Genomic DNA, 26536 nt, shown 5'->3' with positions numbered 1-26536 from the left:
GCGTCTTGAACCGTCCAGAGCCAAATGAGCAGGCACACATACCGGAAGCTGATGCTGATTTAGAGATTGATACAGAGGAACCATCAAAAACTGAAATATGCAATCTGGGGATGACCAACTACCAGCAGAGTTATTCAAAGCAGATCCAAACCTAGCAGCTGACTTTTACACCCATTATTCACTAAGATCTGGAATAATAATACTATACCTACAACATGGTCAAGGGAAAAATCATCAAACTGCATATGAAAGGAGATCTAAACCACTGCAATAACTGGAGAGGCATCACCTTACTGTCAATACCTATAGGAAGATATTTAGCAGAATAATAATTGACAGAAAGAAATTTATTCACTTACTATTATAATAGTAGTATTTTTAATATATACACAAAGGAAGTTACATTCATTGTTTTGATAACTAAAGTCTGTCCCAAGATATTAGGCCTAATGCTGCATATTTATCGATGAAAGAGAAAATTCCCAAGATAACTTCATTCACACATTATCATTTTTCCCTTGTAAAAAGTCACAGGAACGAAAACAGATTTCCTATACGGAGATTTATAATGGACATTTTTTCTCAATTCGGAAGTACATGTACTCGTGGCACCTCGCGCAATTTTTCAACTTTGTAGACGGGCGTCTTCATCTCTTTAGCAATAGAAAAACCCCATAGACGTTTTATTTTTAGCCATGTATTGATACCTGACAAGCTAGAGGGGACGTTTCAAAGGGGAAATTTTGGGATGTTTTCATACTATTGAATGAACATCGTCTGAACCAAGAGGTATTTATAAATATCGAATAATGTAAGGAAATATGCGGCAAAAATATCTTGGGACAGACTATAGTACATGTACCGGCCAGAAAATTACTAATACATGTATTCAAATGTCTTTGGCTAAAATGTAAATCTTCACCGGTTTATATAAGCCATGCGTGATCATAATAAAAAATTTTCACTTCAATTTTGAATTTAATAATCGTTAAAAAATCGTTTTGTTGAATAAACTATTTATATGTACTTTCGAGATAGATTACAACTTATTTCTTGTTCAACATGTACGTGTATATGGTTGCGTGTGTGCATGTAACGTTAAATTATACAAAAAGCGCGTGCTTATGTATTTCTTGAATGACAAGAGTATCAAACGTAACTTACACTCAAAGAATGAACATGTGTTGCTTAATAAAGGGGCATAGTCACGATTTTTGTCAAAACTTATTTTTTCGATTTTAATTTTTATAATGCTTCAGTAAGGCATTTTCGATAGGCAACCAAAATTTGAGTGTCATTTGACGAGTCATAAGCGAGTTACAGAGCTTACAATTCTTCGCTATGTAAACAAAGCGTTTGTTTACATTTTGAATGTTAAAGTGAAAATTCCAGTTTTAGACCTAAAATGAATGTTAGTCGTTCGAAACGGTTTATTTATGTTTAAAATGAAGAATAAGATACTAGTAGACAAACCAGCTTTAAAAAGATATTTTTTACTGGTATATTGAACCTATGTAAACCAAAACAGGGCACGAGCCTTGTTTAAATGACGAAGAATTATAAGCCCTGTATCTTGCTTAAAACTCAACGACTGGCACCCTAATTTCATTTGATTACTAGAAATGCATTTCTAACGCATTGCAAATAATAAAAAAATAAAAATAAAACTTGAACAAAATCGTGACCATACCCCTTTATATGACTATTTGTTTGTATGCCAAAAGCTGCACATCCTTATAAATATTTTCTTTACCCATAATAGCCCTTATTTTAATTTCTTTTCCTTTGTTTTGGATCAATTATTATCGATCACTTAAATATATCTAAGAAAATGTATGTTTAAAAAAAAAAAATTAAAATTACTGGTTTTAGGCCTAAAGTTTTACCAACACCGAAATACTTTTCGTTTTGAGAAGTCGAACCGACATGTGATCAGTGAAACTATTTCATGATTGATTGCTCGTTAAAAAAAATCATCATGCGATTTAATATTTCATATTATATTAATGTTTTTAATTTACACATAATTTAACAGAATATTCCTATCGTTCTTTCTATGTCATTTATAACAATTTTTAAAAATAATTAAATACATGTCAAAAATCTGCGTATTTTGATACGAGTAATCGGTTAATCCGTCGGGACGAATTGCGATTAGCATTTCTGCAATCGATTGCCATCCCTACTTAACAATGAAATAAGACTGGACTCTCTCTCTCTCTCTCTTTTTATGTATATATATATATATATATATATATATATATATATATATATATATATATATATATATATATATATATATATTATACAAATATTGACTGGGGTTGAGGGCAACATTGATTATATTAGCCCCCGAGGGACGAAATATTGCCCGACGCAAAGCGGAGGGCAATATTTTCGTCCCAAGGGGGCTAATATAATCAATGTTGCCCGAAAACACAGTCAACATTTGTTTTGTTATTTGAAGAAACAAACCAAAATTTAAGAAAGTAATTGAAAACGGATCGCCGTAATTTTCTCAGCTCAACAAAGAATTCACGAATTCAATTTTGTGCAAAGTTCATTTCCAAAATATCCTCAGCATCAAACGGTCACTGGTGATATTCCGCCGACCGTAAGAATTAACATACAGATGTTCTACCTAATTTTACTTCACACTAATATTCGCAAATCCTTACATCCGTATCGATAGCAAACCGTCGCATTGCGCGTCCGTTGTTTACTTGCCTTGACTGACTGTCTATTATGACGTCACCTTGTTTTTGGAGTCGCGAAGAGTTATTTACGTCATAGTTTACGAATCCTCAAATCAGAGGCGATTATTTGAAATAGAGGGAATGTTCTCTAGATATTATTCCTAGCCGGTCAATATCAAAAAAATATTGACCGGTCAATATTTTTCGGACGAGCTAATATTACATTTATTGACTATTCATCTATATAGAGTTATATAGTGAGAATATACTACTGAATATAACAAATATATATATATATATATATATATATATATATATATATATATATATATATATATATATATATATATATATATATCTATATCTATATATCTATATCTATATCTATATATATATATATATATATATATATACAAACACACCGTGTGAGTGTGTGTGTACGTGCAAGCGTGTGATTTTAATGATCAAGTCCACAAGTATAATATACATCTGACAGCAAAAGATATCTTTAAAAAAACCACGATTACAGGTTCAATAAACAATTTATATTTAGATTATAATGTACATTCAAATACTATAAACAATATTAATGTACACGAAGATTCAGAAAAGGGAAAATAGAAACTATGATAATTATAAAAAAAAAAGACGGACTTTACCAGAACTGAACAATTCAAAATTTTATTAGAGTAAACAGTAAAGACTTTTTTTTGTTAATAGATATAATATAAGTAATTTATTTATTTATATTTACATACATCAAGTATGATTTCCTGCAGTTCTTACGAAAATTGATTGTAATACATAGCTCTGTAGAAAATGACAGGACTGAGTTTATCGATTGGTCAATACGTTTAGCAACCTAGGAAAATTGTGGACTGCACGAAATGATCATGATGATGTCAGACTCAAATTCCCACGAGAGATGATTCGGCTGTTTCTGTTAGCTAACGTACTCACGGACATTAACATTAATTTTGTTATTTGACTTACTTTTAATAATCAATTTATTAATTTGCTAAAGAAAGATGAACATATTATAAGCAATAAATGCTTTCTTTGATGATTTATGCGGGATATGAAGGTAGCGATCATTGCAGAATTTTTTTTTTTTTTTTTTTTTTTTTTTAATTTTTTTTTACAAAATCCGCTGACGCTAGATAAGCATTTTATTGTTTAAATAACGCAGCATACATTTGTTCTTAAAATAAAAAGCTGACTCTCAATTTCTAACATAAAATTTTATTTTACTTGTACCTATATATACAGTACATATACATAATTACATAATGTAAATGTAAAAAAGAAAAAAGAAAAAAAAAAAAAAAAAAAAAAAAGGTTATCACATGCACATTGATATGGAATGTTTTTGTATATGTTAATTGGTCAAACAAGGGAACAAAAAATTACATTTGCAACAATAAGTAGGTTTGCTTTTATTACTGTGTTTAATTTAATTGTGATTTGAACAATTTAACCCAACATTTTGTATTTTTTTTGTTCATGCTGCACAAATTTTTTTTGGCATTAATGTTATTAAGTGATAATTTAATTACCTTCCTTATTATTTGAATTATAAACACCTAGTAAATAAAGTATCATACAAGGATACATTTCATCACTTATCACAAACTTAATGAGTAACACTAAAACAAAAACTGTTTTTAAAAAGGAATTTTATTGACAAAAACTAGGGAATATTCAAGGTACCAGTAATAACATCATTTGATATGTTTGTTTGTATTGATATGTTGAGATATGGTACATGTATATTGATTTCATATTAAAGCTTTGTAGTTATAACTGCCAGTCTACATTCAAATGTAAATGATGTTTAAAATGTTATAAAAAAGATAAATGTTTATGTTAAAATGTTTTTTAAAAAATCAGATCCATTGAACAACAAGTTATAAATTCAATTCTTCATAATTGCTAAACAATTATATATTTTACCTAAAACAAAAAAAATTCCTCTCCTCATTCCAATTATCTCTATTGTTCTCTCTTCTACATAAAAAGATATATGGACAATCATTATAAAAATACAATGAATATAAAATGTCATCTAAAAGACAGCGAGAATGATGCTATAGATATTCATAATAAAAACATTAGTGATAATGTAACCATGCATGAATAAATTGTAGAAAACATACATAATAATAACAACGTTAATATAAACTTGATCAAAAGTCAAGGGGTCAAGAAAAAACCATTCACTTTAACATTTTAATATCTCTCTCTCTCCTTTTTCTCTCTCTCCTTTCTCTCTCTCTCTCTCTCTCTCTCTCTCTCTCTGGTTTGTTTAAAATATTTGCATAATAGAAGAAAAAAAAAATAACAAACATAAAAAAGCATACACAATTACAATAATAACTAGACACGATCTCGTTGCGAGCAACGAGGAGGTCTTCCGTCTGATTTTAGAATTTGAGATACATTTTCGATCTTGATTTTGCTATTTAACAGCTAAACATGATTTAGAATAGAAAAACGGGGTCTACATTCTAAGGGCCAGATACTATTTTGTTTCAGGTATAAGAGCTTTGTTCAACTAGTGTTTAGAAATTCGTCACCGTTCTTGAGATATCTGAGAAAAAAAAGTTTTATGGATCAGTCCCTTACCTCCTTATTGGAGCCGCTGAACCAAATTTTGAAGGTTGCATTTTGTAAAGTACATCATTTTGAGCATCTTTTCTTCTACACTGCATTTCAAAATATTTTCATTTTTGAGATATAGCTGGTTTATGGACTCATGACCCCTAAAAGATCCTTATTCCATAACACATGAATACATCATTACATTACTTGGATACCGAACTGTAAGATAAACATATTTGCTTCTATATATATTTTTTTTATATCAAATAAAAGGTCATTTAAATCTCAACACATTTTGTTCAACAACTGTTTAGAAATTCGTTACTGTTTTTGAGAGATATGGGAAAGAACGTTTAAGGGGCTGATCCTTTAACTCCTTATAGGGGCCGTTTAACGAAATTTTGAAAATTGCATATTATTTAGTACACCATTCTAAGTATCTTTTCTTCTTTACTGCATTTCAAAATATTTTTCCTTTCTGAGATATTGTTGATCAAATTTCTATAATTTTGGCCACTAAAACCCCCTTATTATGTAACACATAATAAAATCATTACATTACTTGGATACATAATTGTAAGATAAACATATTTGCTTCTATAACCGTTCACAACAAATCCTCAGTAAAGGGCTACAGATAAAAGACTTTAGAGCCCTTTGGTCCCCTAATTTTAGGGGCCAGCATCTTTTTCTCGATATCAAATAAAAGGTCATTTAAATCTCAACACATTATGTTCAACAACTGTTTAGAAATTCGTTACCGTTCTTGAGATATATGGGAAAGAACGTTTAAGGGCTGATCCCTAAACTCCTTATAGGGGCATTTTAACGAAATTTTGAAAATTGCATATGATTTGATACACCATTCTGAGCATCTTTTCTTCTATACTGCATTTCAAAATATTTTCCCTTTCTGAGGTATATGTGAACAAAATTCTGGACTATTGGCCCTTAAAAAACCCTAATTACGTAACACATGATAAAATCATTACATTGCTTGGATACATAACTGTGAGATAATCATATTTGCTTCTATAATTGTTCAAAAAATATCCCCCAGTAAAGGGCTACAAATAAAAGACTTTAGAGCCCTTTGGTCCCCTAATTTTAGGGGCCAGCCCCTTTTTCTTGATATCAAATAAAAGGTCATTTAAATCTCAATATATTTTGTTCAACAACTGTTTAGAAATTCATTACCGTTCTTGAGATATATTGGAAAGAACATTTTAGGGGCCGATCCCTTAACTCCTTATAGGGGCCGTTTAACGAAATTTTGAAAATTGCATATGATTTAATTCATCATTCTGAGCATCTTTTCTTCTATACTGCATTTCAAAATATTTTTCCTTTCTGAGATATTGGTGATCAAAATTCTGGACTGTTGGCCCCTAAAAACCCCTAATTACGTAACACATGATAAAATCATTACATTGCTTGGATACATAACTGTAAAATAAACATATTTGCTTCTATAACTGTTCACAAAATACCCCTCAGTAAAGGGCTACAGATGAAAGACTTTAGAGCCCTTTAGTCCCCTTATGTTAGGGGCCAGCCCCTTTTTCTCGATATAAAATGACAAGTCTTGTAAATATAAACTTTTTTTGCATTACATGTGTTAACAAAATATTTTTCAGAAAAGAGATAAACTAAGAAAACCATGAAAAATTACGACGTCTTTTTGGTCTCAATTTTCGGGACCGGGCGAGCTTTAACGCCTTTTGAGCATGACAAATATGAATGCCAAATTGCACATCTACAATCTCTTGTCTACAATCCCTGAAAGTTTGAACTCAATATCTTTTACCGTTTAGGAGGAGATCCCTGGACAAGCCGACCCTCTGAAAATCGCTAAAACGTCATTTTCTCAAGAACGGAAATGACGTCATCAAAATAAAAAATGTATATTAAGTTCGGACTAATATTTATTTGATTTGAAAGTTTTACGAAAATCGGTTCAGCCATTTCCGAAAAATCGCCTGCACAAATTTTGTAAGAAAAAAAAAATAATAATAGGGAAAAAGAAACCGAACGAAAACAATAAGGTCTTCCGTTGGAAAACGGAAGACCTTAACTAGATTCGATCTCGTTGCGAGCAACGAGTGGGTCTTCCGTTCAATTTTTGAATAGATTAGATCAAACTTATCAATTCAAAGATAAAACCGTAGATCTAAGCGGAAAATAGTAAAAAAAATTTTGCGGCACTCGAGGCTTGAACCCGGGTCGCCTTCGCCATGTCCACGACTCTATCGACTGAGCTACTCGGACTCTCGCTTCAGAACTTTGACGCTTAATTTCTCGAGAATGCCTCAATCGATTTTAAAACAAATTACATATTCTGAATCAGTGAAAGGGTCACTATAAGGTTTAAAAATTTCAGAGAAAAATATTAAAAAATAAAAAAGTCGAAAAATTCAATTTTTCGAATTTCCTTCCGGTGACGACCAGAAGTGACGGCGGACATTCTCTATACCGAGGTACACCAGAAAAACGGTAGTGCTATCATCTCTGAAAATTTCAGCTCTATATCTTCACTCGCTTTTGAGAAACGTGACAGACAAAATTGACTTTTAAAAATCGTAAAACGGCGATAACTTCCGACCGGAAGTAAATTTTGAAAAAATGTCACGGGGGTACAAACTTCAGATGACGAGGCATCATCAGTAAAAATTTGACGGAAATCGAATCAGCCATTTCCGAGAAATCGCCTGCACAAAATATGTAAGGAAAAAAAGAATAATAATAATAATAGAATTGAAAAAGAAACCGAAGAATAATAGAAGGGTCTTCCGCTGAAGACGGAAGACCCTAATAATTCCAAAGACTGGAGATGTCGAGTCTACAATTGCAAATATATCTGAATTATTGTTTTGCTGTATACATATGTATTTAATGTTGGGTACCTCAGAATTAATATACAAGTCTGTAAAAATGACATTGGCTATGTTATGCAACAACATACAATGTTACAACAAAAATTTCATTAAAAAAATTAAATCTTTATCCATTGTCATATCTTTCTGATAAAGTAATCTTTAAAATTAATTAAAAAAAAAACACAAGTCGAGTTAATTCCTATTACATGTACTAGATTGATCGATTTACAGGGTTTGATTAAAAAAATAAAAATTAGGCAATAAATGAACTTTGTTCTAAATACTCACCAACAGTTTGTGGTACTGGTATTGGACTGGTGACATCACGCTTAAGATTCTTGCACTCTTCCTTTCCTTAATAAAATAAATCCAGACCTCAATTTAGCATAATCTAATCTTCTTTCAAATGTCATGCAAATATTTGTTAATTTTTTCACACTTGCTTATGCAATGAACAATATATTTTCAATAAAGGGTCATTTTTTCAAATCATCTACAACTTTTTAAATACAAGTGATTAATTATAAAATATAAAGATATAGGAAATTGCCAGGCTTGGGGTAATGCTAAATGTAATGGTAATGCATTGCAATGCATTACATGTTTTCAAAGTAATGCTAGTAATGTGTAATGCCTCAAAATTAGCATTACAAGTAATGCTTATGTAATGCATTACTTTCCAAAATCTAGTGTAATGCTGGCATTACATGGCATTACTTTGCATTACTATGCATATTTATGCATGTTCACTTTAAAAAATGTGATGAATAAATGAATAGTTGAAATTGAATTTGATTAAATTTATTTTTTAAGAAGAGAGAAATAATTCTAATTAAAAAAAAAAATTTTTAATTGTACATGTTTTATTAAAAAAGGTTTTTTAAAATTCATTTTTGAATTGTTTATATTACTAAAGATAACAGCACAATTTCATAACATTTTTAAGAGTGTTGTTATTAAGAGTTTTTGATCATTTGAACAATTTACTCCAATTAGTTTGCACTTCAATAAGAAATGTGTCAACAACACACTATGCCCCCAGGATAATCTAAGTATCAAAACAATCTATTGTTATAAGAAGTGCTAAACACCCCAATCCCCTTCCCTTCGCTATGTCACAATAAAATAGGAGACAGACATGCACCTTTAAAAGCAAAATGAATGCACTGTCCATCCATGATGAAAATCAATATCACTTCCAATATTATAACCCATTTGAAAATAATCTTACTTATTTTCTCTCTCTTTCTCTCTGTCTCTTTGTCTGTCTCTCTCTCTTGTATATTAATTACACTGTACATTAGTTTGGACTGATAGAAAATACAAGATTTATGTATTTAATCTATTATTGCACTCAATATATCCTAAGATAAAGATCGTCAAACAGTATTTTCCAGCCCAAGCTTTGACTGCTCCTGCAAAACATTTATTTAGTATAGCCCAGAAGATGGATGCATTTAAAAGATGAACCCTTTGAAACTTCGATTATAAGTGCAACAGCAATCTTTTGTCTTAAAGTGTCCTCCGTAAAAAGAAATACGATTAAAATATATTAAGAAATATAACTGGGAAAAATCATCTGTTTATAAATTAATAAAATTAAGTGTCCAAAATTATAAAGATTTGTGTAATCTGGGGATATATCTATATTTAGCTTTTAAAAACCGCAACATTATTTCATAAATTGTTTTTTGTTACGCATGTTATCCTGTGTCTCTATTTCATACCTGATATTGTATCATGCCAAATGTCTATAAATATCATTTTACTTATGTAATATGTTGTTCATATTGCCACAATATGATTATATATTGAGCAAATAAAGAATGACTCTTGTTTATTCATTGAATTTAACCTGATACTGAGCATGAGGCTGTAGATATGTTAAAGAGTGTTGTATATTTGAAATATTTGCAAAAACTCTTTATTAGCTTTACTTAAAAAAAAGAAAAGTAATGGTAATGGTAATGCATTACTTTACTCATATAATGGTAATGTAATGCATTACTTCAAGAAAATCAAGTAATGGTAATGGTAATTTAATGCCCAAATTCATGAAGTAATGGTAATGTAATGCATTACTTTACAATGTAATTCGCCCCAAGCCTGGAAATTGCATACTCTAGTATTTTGCAGAAATGCCTGGTATGGTATCCTAATTTTTTTGCAAGAAAGCTTGTCAAAATAGTAGTAAATCAAAGAAATTCCTGGAAAAGTTATATAAAGTAGAGGGGGGAATAAGATGGCGCAACTGCCCATTTGGCTTAGTCGTAAAATACAATTCCAAATTTAACATTTTTCAATTAAATATATTTGAAATGTTATAATACAAGTTTACAAAGGGGTATTTTTACTATATTCACTTGGAAATATTTCAAAAAATGATAAGAAAAAAATATAAATCCTTAAGCTTTGGTGGTATCGAACCCACAACCTAAAAACCCAAGTTGTATAAATGTACCTAACATCTGGTGCTCTAACCACTGAGCAATTTCATTTACAACAAAGTGCGTTGTTTAAATGCTATATGGGACACTGGCCACGGTTTAACGGACTTGTATTATTTTACTACGTTCAATTGTTGGGCTACAAAATGACATATTAAAAGTATAGTGGGTCATCTCTCCACATTTTTGTTGATGAAAATCGGTTTTAATTTCATTAACACGCATTTAGACTATGACAAAAATATCAGGCTCAGACCCACTCTATAAAAGAAAAGGCATTGAAGTTATAAAAATAACACTATTTTGGAGGTTTTACGCCAGTTTAAATCAACATATTACATGTATTTAAAATATTTAAGGGTTACAAAGCGATGTTACGTTAAATATACATTGTTTTAAATTATTATTTAAAAAAATTATCAGATTTAATGATATTTTAATTTTGCGGTATCTAATCATTCCTCATATGGGCATTTTACACGCCTTAATCGCCCATCTTCTTAAGGAATGTGTCGTCTGACCTTAAGAGCATGTGGGTAAAGGAGTGCGGTCATCTTGAATCAAGTTTCCAGGTCAAAGGTGTGTAAAATTCAATTTTAAATTTTAATTCTCTTCTCTTTCTTTTAACCAGTGAATATAGCTTATATTTGGTTAGCCAAACAATGACCATAAAAAGAGGAATGTACAACTAATTAAATGTTCAATAAACCAAATATTCAGGTAAGAGGTCATGCTTAGTGCATACAGGTAGATATCAAGGTCTGGTCCTTGTTTTTTCTACTCATGGCTCAATTTGGCTCATGCTTCATCCAAAATTGTTTGCTTGTGCATAAAAAATGTTAAGTAATCTTAAGGTCAAGGTCTAGTAAATAGAGGAGCATATATACAGATTTGTAAAATCTGAGATAACAATAGCTTGGTTTTAAGCAAGACCCAGTGTTATAGAAATTTGTGTCAAAGCAAACTTTATAAAAAAAAAATTTGAACACTGTTCCCAAAAACAACTTAAAAACTCACTAAAGAGGCCCAAATATATATCTTTGCATTTTTGTTTCAAATTGTAACAATGAGCTTCAGCTAACAAGGTATATACATTCAATTTTCTAACAGCCAAAATTTTACACAATGAAGCATGATCTCATAAGGACTTTCTGAAAAATACGAGCAATATATTTGTACTGAAACCACCAAACCTGAACTTTTTTAGCCAGATTACCGGAAAGCTTAATTACTAAAGACTAGATTTTCCCCCTTTTAACACTCTGGTAATGCTTATTATTAATCATATCTAGCAAGATAATCTTTAGAAGATATCTTAAGATCTATGATGCATCAACTGGCAAATCTCATTAGCCTAGGCCTCAACGTGTTGAAGATAACAAAAATGTAAAATGAACTAAACATAATTATAAAAAGTGAAAGAAGGTCACTGTGACCTTGATATGAAGACATGATGATGTAATACATAGTTAAATAACCAAACGTAGCATTGTTTTTCAAGAAGAAGATTTTTAAACAATAATAACAACTAAGAATTTACTAGTACACTATGCTATTTGCAGTTTTAATGTAGTAAAACAAATTTTAGTCACAGAAATCCCAGCTTTCTAGAATATTTTAACCTAGACGCCATATTAGTTGTTTCCGAATCAGCAATGCTTGAATGACGAAGAGCTGCATGTTAGAGGGATGAAGAGCCGTTAAATTGACAGACTGATCACTCACAGTAGGGTGCCATCTTTACAGTTAGGGGTCTTGTGAACACAGGTAATTGGTTATTTTAATCAAATGCATAGTAAAATATAAACATGCAAATTTGTTTTCTTAAAAAATTGTTGTAAACTAAATCTATTAAGTTGCGTGATTATAAAAGATAATTATCATTCGATCCTTACCATAGCATTGAGCCACATATTTGTCCAGTTTCTGAATATGCGTTACTTTAATGCACTGGTCATCTACTTTGAAAATTAAAAAAAAAACACCACATACCAAATTAAACACATTTATTTATAATTTTGATAGTTTTCAGATCTTAACAGTCCAGTCCACAGTTTACAAAAGTTGTTTTTCTTTGCCGGGTCAACCCAAAGGTCAAAGGGAAAAAAAATCAACTTTTTCCTTCTTTATGCAACCAAATATGCATTTTGTGAAGAAATCTGTTTGAATTTAGTATATTCCTTCCATGTGTGGGTTGCCCCATCCTGGGACAATCAAAATTCACAATAGAAACAGAATTTTGCTGTTAAATGGCTAAGTTACAACGGTTTTATCTTAACAAAGGCAACTGTGATAAATCTATTTTCCCCAAAAATGGCGGTGAAGGGACATAACTTTTGTAATGTATAGATTGGTCTATTGTTCATGTACGTTTTGATATTTAAACTTTTAATGCTTTTATGTCAATTAATAACATGCTTGTTACATAAGATTTTTGTAAAATAAGATTTCGAGGTTCTTTTTACAAAACTATATAAATGTACACAAGTAGAGTATGCATTTAATCCATACCATTCTGTAGGCCTGATGCATTGATGCAGCAAGCAAATTCATCATTATTTGCAATGAATGGTAGACATTTTTTTTTCAGTCCACTCTGACACTGGATTTTTTGTAGGTGGATGATACACATGCTGACATTCAATGGACCAGAGCTGTTATATAAATCTGATATAAAAATGGCACATTGTTCATCCTGAAAAAGAGAAAAAAATATGTCACAATCTTCTTAATTTAAAAAGAAAATTTATTTGTTTATTCACACAGGATCTACAGAATCAGCTGATAATTAACATAATAAACATAGGCCTATTTATCTTTTTGGGAATTGATTTTAATCAACTCTCCTATGCAGTTACTCTGACAAACCGAAAGTGAAACAGTGTTTGGACCAAAGCACAAATCATCGCTGCTGACAAGAATTAGTTCTTTAGAATAATTGATAAATTCGAAATAATGTATGCTAAAGCATTGTTTTTCAAGGAAACATATTTATAAATACCTTGAAAATAGTCAGATTTTAAATGGTACGAACAATTTAGATATGTTTTGTACTTGTATGTATTCTTACGCCAGAGTTCAATATAGTCTCGTTCAACTCGACGCCCGGCTGTCTCCGTAAATCTCCGACAAGCAGAGAGTCTCTCTTGCTTGTGGGGGATTAACGGCGATAGCCAAGCGTTTGGTTGAACGAGATGAGAGTTCAATATTGCTTGGATCCATAAATTTTCCAGAAATATTTCTATCACTGATACATATTTTGATTGAATTTATTCTATCTTTAAATATTACTTAACATGATTCATATGGGGTTTTATCAACATTCTTGTGTCGAAAAAGTCGAAAATTCATATGATAAAAATGTGCGTAATTCAAATACAGATTAGAAACTACCTGTTCTTGTCATGCAAAATAACATATCATTGATTTTAAAATAAATAAACATCGATAAAATCAACTCCCGTCAGTTCTTCGGTACTTTGATTTTTACTTTGTATTTGTCCATTCAGAGAGTTCAAAAATATTGGTATGACATACTATGCTAGTTATAAAACTGTGTTTTACTTAAACGCTTTTGGTTCTATGGTCTTAATTAATGAAGTTAAGTGGTATAATTGTATTTTTTTATCAATTACCAAGAATGAAGAAGTACATGGACGAGACTAAAGCCATGCATTACGTGGCTTATTAAGAATCCTTAAATGTGTACATATAATTGTGCATAGTGTACCTGCTGATTTTGATGACCATCACCTGTTTTGGTAATATTTCCTTCAGCACATGAAAAGCAATAGAGACACAAGAACACAGCATATATAATGCCTGAAATTTAAAAAATTTTACTATAAAATTTATCATAATTTATCGTAATATTAATACATATAGTAATTAAGTTAAGTTAATTAAGCTTTTTTTAATGAAAAGTCAAAGTCAATATTTCCTTTGATTTAACTAAGTGAAATAAATAGATCAAAGTATATTCATGCGCTTAATTGATCATAAAATGTCTCAAAATTCACAACTTGGTTTAATTGTCAAGTTCACAAATAATGCAACAGGCATTGGAAGACATAAATAGTACATAATAAAAATCGATCTCTAAAGAGTAATACCAGGTTATAATTTATTGTTGTACTCGAACTCATTCCAAACCATTTACCTTCAATTGAATCAAAATACACAATTTTGCATAGCTGCAGGTCTGTAGCTCCCGGTCTGAAAAAACTGGGTCGTCCATCCAAATTTTTTCAGACCGGCAGCTACAGACATGCAGCTAAATTTTACATATTAATCTTTTTTGATTGCCATATAAATTAATACAATGGAAAACACAATAAGAATATTTTTATGTGTAAATCCTAATGAAGGAATTTGATTTCTACTTGTGTCGTTTGTTAAAACATAACTTAGGACAGTATACGCTCTATATAGAATTTTAAAATATCTAATTTTTTCTTCTTTAGTCTGTAGTACTATTTGATTACTGGTTTTGTAAACAGTAAATAACCATGTTCTGACCAAGTATTAAATGTTGATCAACATCCCTGAGTAAAATAGGTATTGTGGGATGATATATTCACAAATTTAACGTGGCCTATGTGTTTGACGTGATTCATCATTATGTGACTGAAATTAATTATTATATGTAGATCATTCTCATTAAAGTGAACTTCCAATTTGGTGCCGTGACAAAGAATGATCCAGGATACTTTTAATTGTCATCTTTACCCATAGTCATTTCATGACTTTTCATTTAATACACAATATTTCTTAAGTTTCTTTACCTATTCTAATAACAGCTTCTTTGATTCCAGTAGTGGTCTGAAATTAGAATATATTATTTTGTAATTTTACATTTCTTGCCTAAATTGCACTTTTTATAAGAAATAAAAGATTCGTAGTATTGCATGGATTCAGAGTTTTTATATAATAGTGTTGTGTTGTGCATGTACTATGCCTAAATAGTAGTCAGGGTCTCAAACCCTGACTACTATTTAGGCATAGTACATGCACAACACAACACTATTGTTATTATTATGCCGAGTGTTGTATATACTGACGTGTTATGCTCTAAGTAGCTGTGACGTTTGAGTGTTTTTTGTCCCCAAAAAAATCACCGGAAAAGCTAGCATCACAGATTACAAAGCTTACATTACATATTAATTCATCGAGAGGTTCCAACTTCAGATTTTTTCCTAAATTCAGTAGATATAATTAAGAAATTGTTTCAAACAATTTGAAATCAAATAACTTCAAATATTCCTTTATTTCTAATTAAGAATTATTTAGAATCTACACAATATAAAAACAATTTTTCAAAAGTTGAAATTCCTATTTCTTTATATGGACGAAATTTGGAAACCATGCCTCCGAGAGCGCGTCCACCAGCTTTTGATAACGTATCGGCATTGTTTTGGAAATTCAGTTTTTCATGCAATATTACATCAACATATTTATAATCTGTATCGTATACTGGAGAATATTGCAGTCAATTTAGAACTGAAAATCGCTTCGAGATCCTTCTTTTTTGAAAATGTATAATTCCTGATTTTTTTCATATTTATTTGAAGACGCCATTTTGCACACCAGTAAGACACAGTATTCAATATCTTTTGCAAATTTTCTTTGAGTCTGATATTAAAAGAACATTATCATCTAAAATGAGGTGGCCTCCCCGTGGCTAGAGCCAGGCAACGTTATTTCAAATTATATAAAGGCAAACTGCCTCTTTTTAAATGAGACAAGAAACACATCGATATTAGAGTAACTTAAAGCGGGTCATGCCATTTCCTGAATATAATCCACAGCAAACTTTGGTGCGCTCGTGGAAATAATTAAAAAAAATCGAGGTATGTATTATGGGGCGCTCGGGATAATAAGGTGTATGTTTAATGAGATTCCATCGAAGATTAATTAAGATTAATAAGCAAAACCATTTGATTTTGGGGCGCTCGTGAAATTAATCCAAACTTGGGGACTCATACACAAACGTTCATTTTAGTTCAAAACATAACAATCATGTTTTTGGGGAGTTCGTGTCAATGATGCATATTTTACGTAAAAGTGAGATTCTCCAACAAACATTTTAAAGCAAAATTGGGTTTCAAATAATTATAATACATGTAGTCATATATTAACTTTATAGCAACACAGAATGCTGATTTGAGAGCAAACTTAGGTAAACTTTTTTTTGGGGGGGGGGGGGCGCTCGTGGAAATGATATCTAATCATAATATAGTTTTTTACAAATCGTAGGCAACTTTGGGGCGCCCGTAAAAAAAATCCAACAAGATTCTATGCAAAATCGAGGCATCATATTTTTGGGCGCTCGGAAAATGATATCAAGAATGTGTTCATTGAGATTCTACGAAGATATTAAGACATAATCAGGAAAACCATTTTGGGGCGATCGTAAAAACGTTCCCGATTCTAGTACAATATTTGAAAAACCAATTTTGGGGCGCTCGTGCAAATTATCCAAGACCTGAAGACGTAAGGTGTTATGTTAATTTTACTTCGGGGCGCTCCTGAATACATTTGGGGCGCTCGTGACACGTAATTGGTGCACTCCAGAAATAATTTGGTGCGCTCCAAAAAAATTTGGGGCGCTCGTGCATGGGGCGCTATGGCTTTGGGGCGATACGACAGTAACCCTCTAACCTTGAAGTCGAAATAATTCGACAAATGCACCTCTTACTACACTGGCGTCGGAAGCAAATTGAAAGTGGGGGGGCTAGACTAATCCTCTGAAATATTGAGAAAAAAGTAATTCCCAAAATCATGGAAATCCTAATCCGTGGGGGGGGGGGGGGGGGGGGGGGGGGGGGGGGGGGAGGATGAGGATACCTATACTTCCCGTAAAAAAAAATTACTTACCCAAAAATTTTTTTCCCCAAAAATCAGGAAATTCCTAATCCGTGGGGGGGGGGGGGGGGGGGGGGGGGGGGGGAGTAGTATGCTTGTGAATCCAACTTTTCAATCTTTCAAGGTAAATTTAGAAACAATAATCTTTCCTGCGAGAAAAAGTGGGGGGGCTGAACCCTCTATTATGCTATGTTTCTAATGGTAAGGTATAAATTTGCAAAAAAAGTGGGGGGGCTAAGCCCCCCCTAGCCCCCCCGGTTCCGACGCCTATGTACTAAACATCTCGTTTGATTATACAAAAAAAAACCCACCGGAAATACACCGCCGCTCTTTAAATTTCTGAAGAACGGTCAGTCCTTCGAATTCCGCTTTTAAAAAATGACCTGTAGTTGTGTATTTCTTTTACCCTTTAAATTATTTATATTCATAATGTTATGAATTAGACGTTAGAAAATTGTTATTAACATGTTATGACTAATTAAATATATTCTTGGGAAATTCAGATTTCGGAATTTGAAGATCCACAGAAATGGGATGGACACATTTGCAATTCTTGAATACCCTCTACTGGCAATTGATAAAAATGGCCGACGCAGTGGAATTTGTGGTCTATATATGCATGTCCGTAGCTTAGTAGACTGTTATTCCATTGCATAATTTTATGGTAATATAAATTTTACTGTATTGTTCTACTTTTTAAAAACAATTTCACAATTGCTTCGTGTGCATAACAGAATTGCTAAGGAAAAGTCCTTGGAACATTTTTTGTCTTTGCATTTTATGAAAAAAAAAACCAAAACCCTATGCCAAGATATCACTCTACAGTCTACTACAAAGTGATGAAAAATGGATTGAAAATTTTAACTTAACTTAATTTTAACAAGAAAATGAGGATGAGCACTGGTTTTCTCATTAAAGAGTTTTTCACAGGTTTGTGGACTAGCTACCACCAAATTTGTACAGTACCATGCAACCAGATACAACCTAACAAAAAGCAAGCACCAACCTAGATAGAATGTTCTATCGTTAAAATAACAGATGTCCTACGGACCCAGTTTAACGATAGAATTTGTCCCATATACTCGCTTCGTAGCAAAGAAAAAATAATATGTTTTACGGTGCTACCGTTCTGGCGAGCGCAGCAAGAATTACACATACCTTGCATCATTGTCAACTTATAGTTTTATTTAGGTATCAACGAACGTCAAAGAATTTTTGAGAGAGTATTGCTCTACAATAAGTATGCCAAAGGTACTTATTTTAATGGTTATGATACATACAGCGCAACCCCCTACCCAGAGAGAGAGAGAGAGAGAGACCTGTACCTGTTTGTAGGTGTGTAATTTCCCACTTTTAAATTAAATGGTCTGACTATATATGCTATATCTACATAATTTTTTTACCTGTTTATTTTTTTATTTTATTCCTTTTTATTTAGTTCAAAATGTCCTATTGTTTATTTCCTCCCTACTCATATATATACTTACCTGCCTACTGTACATGCATGCACAATTAGTTTAAAAATGGATCGATATGGCAGTAAAGTATGGCTCTTGCTAGTATATATATATAAAATCTCTATATTAAAAAAAGATTAAAAACAAATCATATGTCAATGAGGCAGGTATCGCAGACTATACTGAAATAGCCAGTACACTCATTACAGATGTTTGATCCACCTCTAAATTTATCGCGGGAAATATAACGCGAGTGCACTGTGACGTCATCCATGACTTTGTTCGTATTTGTTTACGTTTCTCGACTCAATACGAAGGTATGGAAGCATGTAACAAATCTTCTGAGTCTCGCCAAAGCATATGCGGTACTCAAAACGTGTCTTCAAACCTTAAGACACCGTAAATTACGAGTTAAAAGTCGGCCATTTTTGGCATAGCACAACGGGTGAAAACATTAGAGAGCATTATGGGAGGTAGACAAAAAAATTTGTTTGATAAAATGTAGGTTTAGCTCGTTCTTTTTCCCGCGCACACTGGTTCTTAGAGCTCGCTTCGCTAGCCGGCGCTGCGCTCGCTATTATTTCGCACTGTTTCTCGCCTAAATTTTCATATGATTGGTCTAAATTGTTGTTCTTTTATAATCCCATATTAACTATTTTTGCAACGAAATCACTGCCACTTCTAACATCACGTTTGAAAATTCGCTGTTTATGGTCGCCATGTTAATGATAAAATCCGAGACATTCCAAGTGCGATTTACAACAAAATGGCAGGCAAATTCAAACATGTATATTAACAAAATGCCTAGGTACGACTCATTAAATGGATATTTTGTGGATTAAACTACATATGCCTCTTCATAACGGTTTGTAATGTATAAAAATGTGTTTTTCCCATGCAGATTATTTTTAACAGACTTAAAATCGACGCCAATTTGATCCGCTTTGCGGCTGCTACATTGCAAGTATATGGGACGAAGTCTTACTGTCGGCCTGAGCGTAGCCTGGTCACGGTAAGATTATTCTTTCTATATTTTTCAAAGCTGTTTTTGAAGATTTTTCCCCAAAAATTAAAATTGAAAAACACATTTTTACACAAAATATATGTAATAGGGATACAACCTACCAACTCCTACCCAATACCAATAATCCTTAGAAAATTCCCCCTTAAAGTTTGTTGAATATGCTGAATTTTCAGAATGAATAATATAATGGTATGGTTGAATTCATCCCCCTGATTCAGCATATAAAATTACAACTTCTTTTTATATTGAATTCTTGAAAATTTGGGTCGGCTGGTTTTGAAAAACAACAGACTTACCAGTAATCTTTCACATTTTTGGAACTTATTTATAATCTTTTTAATATTTATTGCAGACTCTTGTAACGGATATATTATATTGGAATGACCAGGTAAGAGTTTTAACCTTTTGATAATAAGGACAATACTAATTTTTTTTTTTTTCAGAAAAAATACAAGTTTTCTAGTGCAGAATTACCTCTGAGGTTGAGAAATGTTGTTTTGAAATACAAAAACTGATGCTTTTATATTTCAAACAACATCTCAAGATCGAGCCATCACATTTCAAAAGCTATAGAAGAATTATAGATAAATTGATATTCATCTATTACCACTCAATATAAATTGTTTCTGTCAAGTTTTTTATTTTAGGTGGACAAGCTATAAAATTGGCTTTTGAATTGTTAGGTTTGCTATTTACCTTCTTTAAGAATCAAATGTTTATAACTTGCTAGCATCCAGTTCCCCATTAAGCACTGTATACAGCCCCTATTAATATGGGGGAGTTGCCAAAGCGTATGGGGGAGTGAATTTTTTCCTTTTTTGGAGAAGGGAGAAATTTAGGTCATGACTTATGTAGTATTTATAACAATTTCTTCAAAAATATATACACCACACGGAATAGGGCTGGGACGATACTGTACTGAGCCGATTCGGTACATATCACGATACATGAGATGCGATACGATACATATCACGATACATTGCAATTAAATAAAAACATGAATAAAAGTTGAAAATTTATTCAATCTGCCGATGTATTACCGCATGTCCAAAGTTATTTTGTTATATTCATAATGAGCGTTGCACAATTTACAAATTACTTTAGTCTCGTGTACACTAGTTTTTCATAAACAAGTACTCCAAAAGTTTTCCACACTCCATATTTGGCTTCCTAACAGTTTTGACAACTTTACGAGGTTTTCAGCCATCTTAATACTTTCATATTAGGCGCGCGGACTAAAAATAGCCGATATATGAAGCTCGGATATTTTTGAAAAATAAAAAAAGTTTGGTAAGGTATCGATGTATTAATGGTAAATGTATCGATCCAAATATCGTCAAAATAAATACCGCGATGCATCGGTGGATCGTCCCATCCCTAACACGGAAGACAGCAATAGTCAGGCTTTGTGTTGGTCATTGGTCCAAATGCTCTATGCATCTAGTAGTCTCAAACACTTCAAGACAGGGTAAATGGTGGTCAAAATATGCATGGTTTGTAAAATATACAAGTTGCTTTGGGTTACAGACAGTTGAAACAGCAAAAAAAAAAATGATAAACCTCCGAAGTGCAATTATTCAATCTTAACTTAGGAAAAGAATGGGGATGTTACGCTATAAGACATGCCCATTTTGTGTCGTTCATCTTTTATGAAATTATTTGGCTATATGCTTCAAAATTGATTTATAATGTTATCACAAAGACATTTGAAAATGTAAATACCCCAGTAATATACAGTTTATCTAATATGGATTATGAAAGTTTGCAAATATTTTTATATTGGTAGTTAATAATTGATAATTACATGTACATGTGTGACTCTGATTTTTTTCTTCATTTTTTTTTTCATTTATAGAAACTGATGGGGATCATTAACACAAAGACAAAGACACTCATGGATTAGAGAGAAAACCATGGAAGGACCCTTGAATTTATGGGGACCTGAATACTTTTTACCAAATTGGACACTGGAATATTCTTAATCAGCTACATAGAACCATTTTAACAAGACCTTGAACTTTCAGTAACATGTAACAATCTTTTTTATGGTCAAAACAAGTTAAAAATGATGCTGTTTTTAAATGAAATATACACAGATTGCGTAGTCTTAGTTCAAAAGCCAGACAAATCTTGTTGTTTTCAAAGAGCCATGTCTGAGAGGCCAGCAATGAAATAGACAGGCCTACGTCAAATTGATGTTTGACACAACTACCCAAAGTCCAAGCTCCTGTTAAAATGGTTCTATTTTTTTCTTGCCAAAATAAGCAGCAATATTGCCCTTGCATGCTAACCTTAAGGAATGTCTTCAATGTTAAAGTTAATGGAATTCACCAGCAAAGAAAATTATAAAAATTGTGTAAAAAAAAATCGGAGGTGGGACATGTGCTATTTGATATTATGTCAATTTGTGCTTTTGCCTACCGATGGTGCCAGCATTGAAAAATCTACATACAGTTTGCCTACCGATGGTGCCAGCATTGAAAAATCTACATACAGTTTCCTTAAAACACTTTTATTTATGAAATGAAATTTGCCAAAATTTGACAAAAAACTCCCAGATGATTCGCTATCTAGCAGTAAATCACAAATAAAAAGAAAAACCAAGCTTGCAATTTGTTCATTAAGAAATTCTTTAGGAAATATGAAAAGTAAAGGTACAGAGGATCAAATACTGTACATTGTGAAACAGAAAAAATTATCAGCAAAAAATGGAAATGAAGTGAAAATCAGACGAAACAGGGAAACGTGGAAAATCAACAGAAAAGGGAGTGCAATCAGATGTGTTAAGCTTCAGGGGACTTGTTTTGTAACCACATAATAACAGTTACTCCAGCAGGAGCTTTCAAATCAAATGCACAGCATGTTGTAGTGTTGTATGAATGTACATTAAAACATGCTAGAATGATGCCGTGTGTTTGTGGTTATGCACGAGTTCACGGTTGGATGTCGTCTAGTCACTGTGGATAGTGCATGGAAGTGACTTTTTATATGCATTGAAGACTGTTGTTAGATCATGTGAGGAGAAATTGTTATACATTAATCTGTAAGTGTAACTGTTTTGTGCTGATCAATTATAGTCTGTTCCAAGATATTTTTGCTGCATGTTTTCTTAAATTATTCAATATTTATAAATACTTCTTGGTTCAGACGATGTTCATTCAATAGTATTAAAATATCCCAAGATTTCCCATTTGAAATGCCCCCTCTAGCTTGTCAGGTTTCACTACACAGTCTACTGGGATTTTCCATTGCTAAAGAGATGAAGGCACCTGGATGATAACTTGGAAAATTGCGCGAGGTATCCTGAGTGACTTCTGAATGTACAAAAGATGGCAACATTCCCCATTATAAATCTCCATAGGAAATCTGTTTTCGTTCCTGTGAATTTTTACAAGGGAAACATGATAATTTGTGAATGATGTTATTTTGGATATTTTCCCTCTCCGACATGGATTTCAATTGCACTTCTTCCCAAGGTATGTGTATTTTTATTAGAAATCATCCAAATGTATGGAACGCCTCAACTGCCTTATGTAGATAATCTTCATAATATGATGATACTTCAACATTACATGCTGATACTTTAACATTACAAGATGGTACTTTAACATTACGTGCTGATACTTCAACATTACATGCTGATACTTTAACATTACATGATGGTACTTTAACATTACATGCTAATACTTCAACATTACATGCTGATACTTTAACATTACATGATGGTATTTTAACATTACGTGCTGATACTTCAACATTACATGCTGATACTTTAACATTACATGATGGTACTTTAACATTACATGCTGATACTTCAACATTACATGCTGATACTTTAACATTACATGCTAATACTTCATTATATAATGGTACTTCACTTATATAATGGTACTTCACTATGCGGTAGTTCTAAAAATAGGGTTAGGGAAGTGTCGCCTAGGGAACGAAATACGCTAAAACTCAGAACACGTGGATGCCTGTAAAGTTTTTAACACTGAGCTGTTTCTCTGTTTCAGAGATTGGTCAGGTTGGACTAAGGTCCACTAAAACTAGTTTTGATCGAGATACTCAACAAATGCTACTATTTGAATAAGTGTTGTCTTTTAAATGGGTCATTTTAAATTTTAAAGAATGGCTGCATTGTGAGTTCATTGGGGCTTAGCGCATAAAAATCAGGGGGTACCAAAAGTCCTTCAGGAAATTTTGGTCTAAAAATGTGCATTCAGAACCCAATCTTTTGGCGCTTAGTCAGAGCAAACAGCTAATTTAAAAAAAAAAGCAGCACCTAAACAAATACTTCTGTCATTCATGTTACATGTAGATTCCTGGAGATCCACGTGAAAGAGTGGGCAATGAAAGCACTGATTTATTCAACAGTACAGTTACTGTTAAAATCAGATTCAACAGCAATGCAATGCTTTATCCTTTGCATGATCTTATAAGTTGCATGTGTGGTTGTCGTTTGCCTAAATACATTGCACCAAAACAAATCGTATTTTTCGACAATATTTTTATTCAGTAGAGATCCTCTCTCATCAGCTGTAATGTATTGTGTACTTCTTCAGTTCCAGCTTTTTTTTTTTTAATTTTGTTTATTTTTGTTTACACATAAATCCACATACACACATAATCCAGACATATTTCATACATTTCAAGATTCTACATATTGTAATATCTTATTAATCTAAAGGAAATAGATTATCCATGTAGTGTGAAAACGTGTTTTCTTGCAAAAAAATAAAAAAAATTTATATATATATATATATATATATATATATATATATATATATATATATATATATATATATATATATATATATATATATATATATATAAAATAGCAGTAAATGAAAAGAGAAAAAAGGAGATATTGAAGAAAAAAAATACAATAGAAAAGGGGGTACATGTATATTTGTTCACAAGTCAATATAATTAAAAAAAAAAAGAGAATAGTTTAAGCAATCACATATGTCATAAAACTTGTTATAATTTCTCACAAATTGTTTGCCAGTGGTTTTCATAATCTGAGTATCTACAGTTTTTCAATAACCTATATTTTTCAAGCAGAATCCTGTTTTTTTTATTATTTGTAGTTCCAGCTTTTTGACAATATCCAAACTAGTCTCAGTGGACCTTAGTCCTATATGATCAATCTCTGAAACAGAGAAACAGCCCAATGTTAAAACTTCCCTATTTTTAGAACCACCGCATAGTGAAGTACCATCATATAATGAAATATCAGCATGTAATGTTGAACTATCAGCACGTAATGTTAAAGTACCATCATGTAATGTTAAAGTATCAGCATGTAATGTTAAAGTATCAGCACGTAATGTTAAAGTACCATCACGTAATGTTAAAGTATCATCACGTAATGTTGAAGTATCAGCATGTAATGTTAAAGTACCATCATGTAATGTTGAAGTATCAGCACGTAATGTTAAAGTACCATCATGTAATGTTAAAGTATCATCATATTATGAAGATTACCTACATAAGGCAGTTGAGGCGTTCCATACAAATGTGCAGCTTAAATATCTTGGGACAGACTATAAACACTATACTGATAATTGCATTCGTTGCAAGTTATGAATAAGAGCATATTATACTTCATTGTCGCTGAGAGAAATCAACTCTGCACAAGTGAAAATTTTGAAACACGTTCTTGTGGTGGGTTGCGCTAAAGTGCCAAGATAGTCAAACACAGCATTTATCAGTTATTTTATAAAAAATGTATGAAATTAGGTTGAACGATTTAAGTTGAAATTAAAACTTTAAAAAAAAACAATTGAACAAATAAGTTTATTTCTAAAATATCTAAAAACTGCATACATATACGGCCGACTTTTCTTTGATTTAGTATTGGCGATTTTCGACGCTGTGTCTGAGGTTATAGTTTTAAAATTGTTGACGCAGGAGACAATCATTAGAGATATCGTTTAGCATAGGCGTCGGAACCTAGGGGGGGGGGGGGGGGCTTAGCCCCCCCCCCCCACTTTTTTTGCAAAGTTAGACCTTACCATTAGGCACATAGCATCATAGAGGGTTCAGCCCCCCACCTTTCTCACAGCAAAGATAATCGTCATAAATTTACCCTTGAAAAGATGGGATTAATGAGAAGATAGAGGCATAGGTAAACTCCCCCCCCCCCCCACGGATTAGAATTTTCATGATTTGGGGAAAGGAAATAGGGTTTTTTTTGTTTTGTTTTTTAGGATCAGTCTAGCCCCCCCCCCCCCCCCCCCCCACACACTTTCAATTTGCTTCCGACGCCACTGTTTAGTGTAAGACTATCGGAAACCCAGGACGCCAGGATACTTTTCTTATCACCCCCCCCCCCCCTTTATCGGTCCGAAATATAACGTATTCATTTCTGATCTCCAGTATAATTGATAACTTTAAATTACATACAAACATTAAAGTAAATTAAAAACAAATACCATTATGTTCGCTTTGATAAGAATTCCACAATCCATACTTCTAGGGCTGCCCTTTACTGTCGATTTCCCAGTGCAAGGACACTGAAGTCTATAGGCAGGGTAGAGTGGTTTCGAATTACACTGGGCCTTTA

At 32.3% G+C, this 26536-nt stretch overlaps 1 protein-coding gene and 1 long non-coding RNA gene across 3 annotated transcripts; one reads left to right on the top strand and one right to left on the bottom strand.

Moving 5' to 3' along the window:
• Positions 1-7922: 7922 nt before the first annotated feature.
• On the bottom strand, positions 7923-26489 carry LOC136271456 (uncharacterized). Its single transcript, XM_066071515.1, has 8 exons — positions 26406-26489; positions 15405-15441; positions 14351-14442; positions 13132-13315; positions 12516-12581; positions 8462-8527; positions 8098-8136; positions 7923-8005 (listed from the first exon to the last, which is right to left on the bottom strand). Exons 1-8 carry the CDS (start codon positions 26439-26441, stop codon positions 7923-7925), a joined length of 603 nt encoding a protein of 200 aa, XP_065927587.1. The 5' UTR covers positions 26442-26489.
• On the top strand, positions 18116-23056 carry LOC136271679 (uncharacterized). 2 transcript variants are annotated; one of them, XR_010709617.1, is made up of 4 exons: positions 18116-18148; positions 19843-19953; positions 20318-20353; positions 21821-23056. It is a non-coding gene; the product is annotated as an uncharacterized lncRNA (long non-coding RNA). The 2 variants fall into 2 exon arrangements; XR_010709618.1 differs by lacking the exon at positions 18116-18148 and adding an exon at positions 18489-18819.
• Positions 26490-26536: the final 47 nt, after the last annotated feature.

This window comes from Magallana gigas, chromosome 9 (assembly GCF_963853765.1).
Source record: "Magallana gigas chromosome 9, xbMagGiga1.1, whole genome shotgun sequence".
Lineage (NCBI taxonomy): Eukaryota > Metazoa > Mollusca > Bivalvia > Ostreida > Ostreidae > Magallana > Magallana gigas.
This window is presented reverse-complemented; position numbering and strand designations above follow the sequence as displayed.

Excerpts from the sequence above, each read along its gene's own strand:
- LOC136271456 (XM_066071515.1), bottom strand. The coding sequence starts at position 26,441 with ATGGATTGTGGAATTCTTATCAAAGCGAACATAATG. Across the intron at positions 8,137-8,461 it reads ACCAGTACCACAAACTGTTG|ACTCGACATCTCCAGTCTTT; the intron begins GTGAGTATTTAG and ends TTGCAATTGTAG. Across the intron at positions 8,006-8,097 it reads TGGAATTATTAGGGTCTTCC|GCGATTTCTCGGAAATGGCT; the intron begins GTCTTCAGCGGA and ends TATTTTGTGCAG.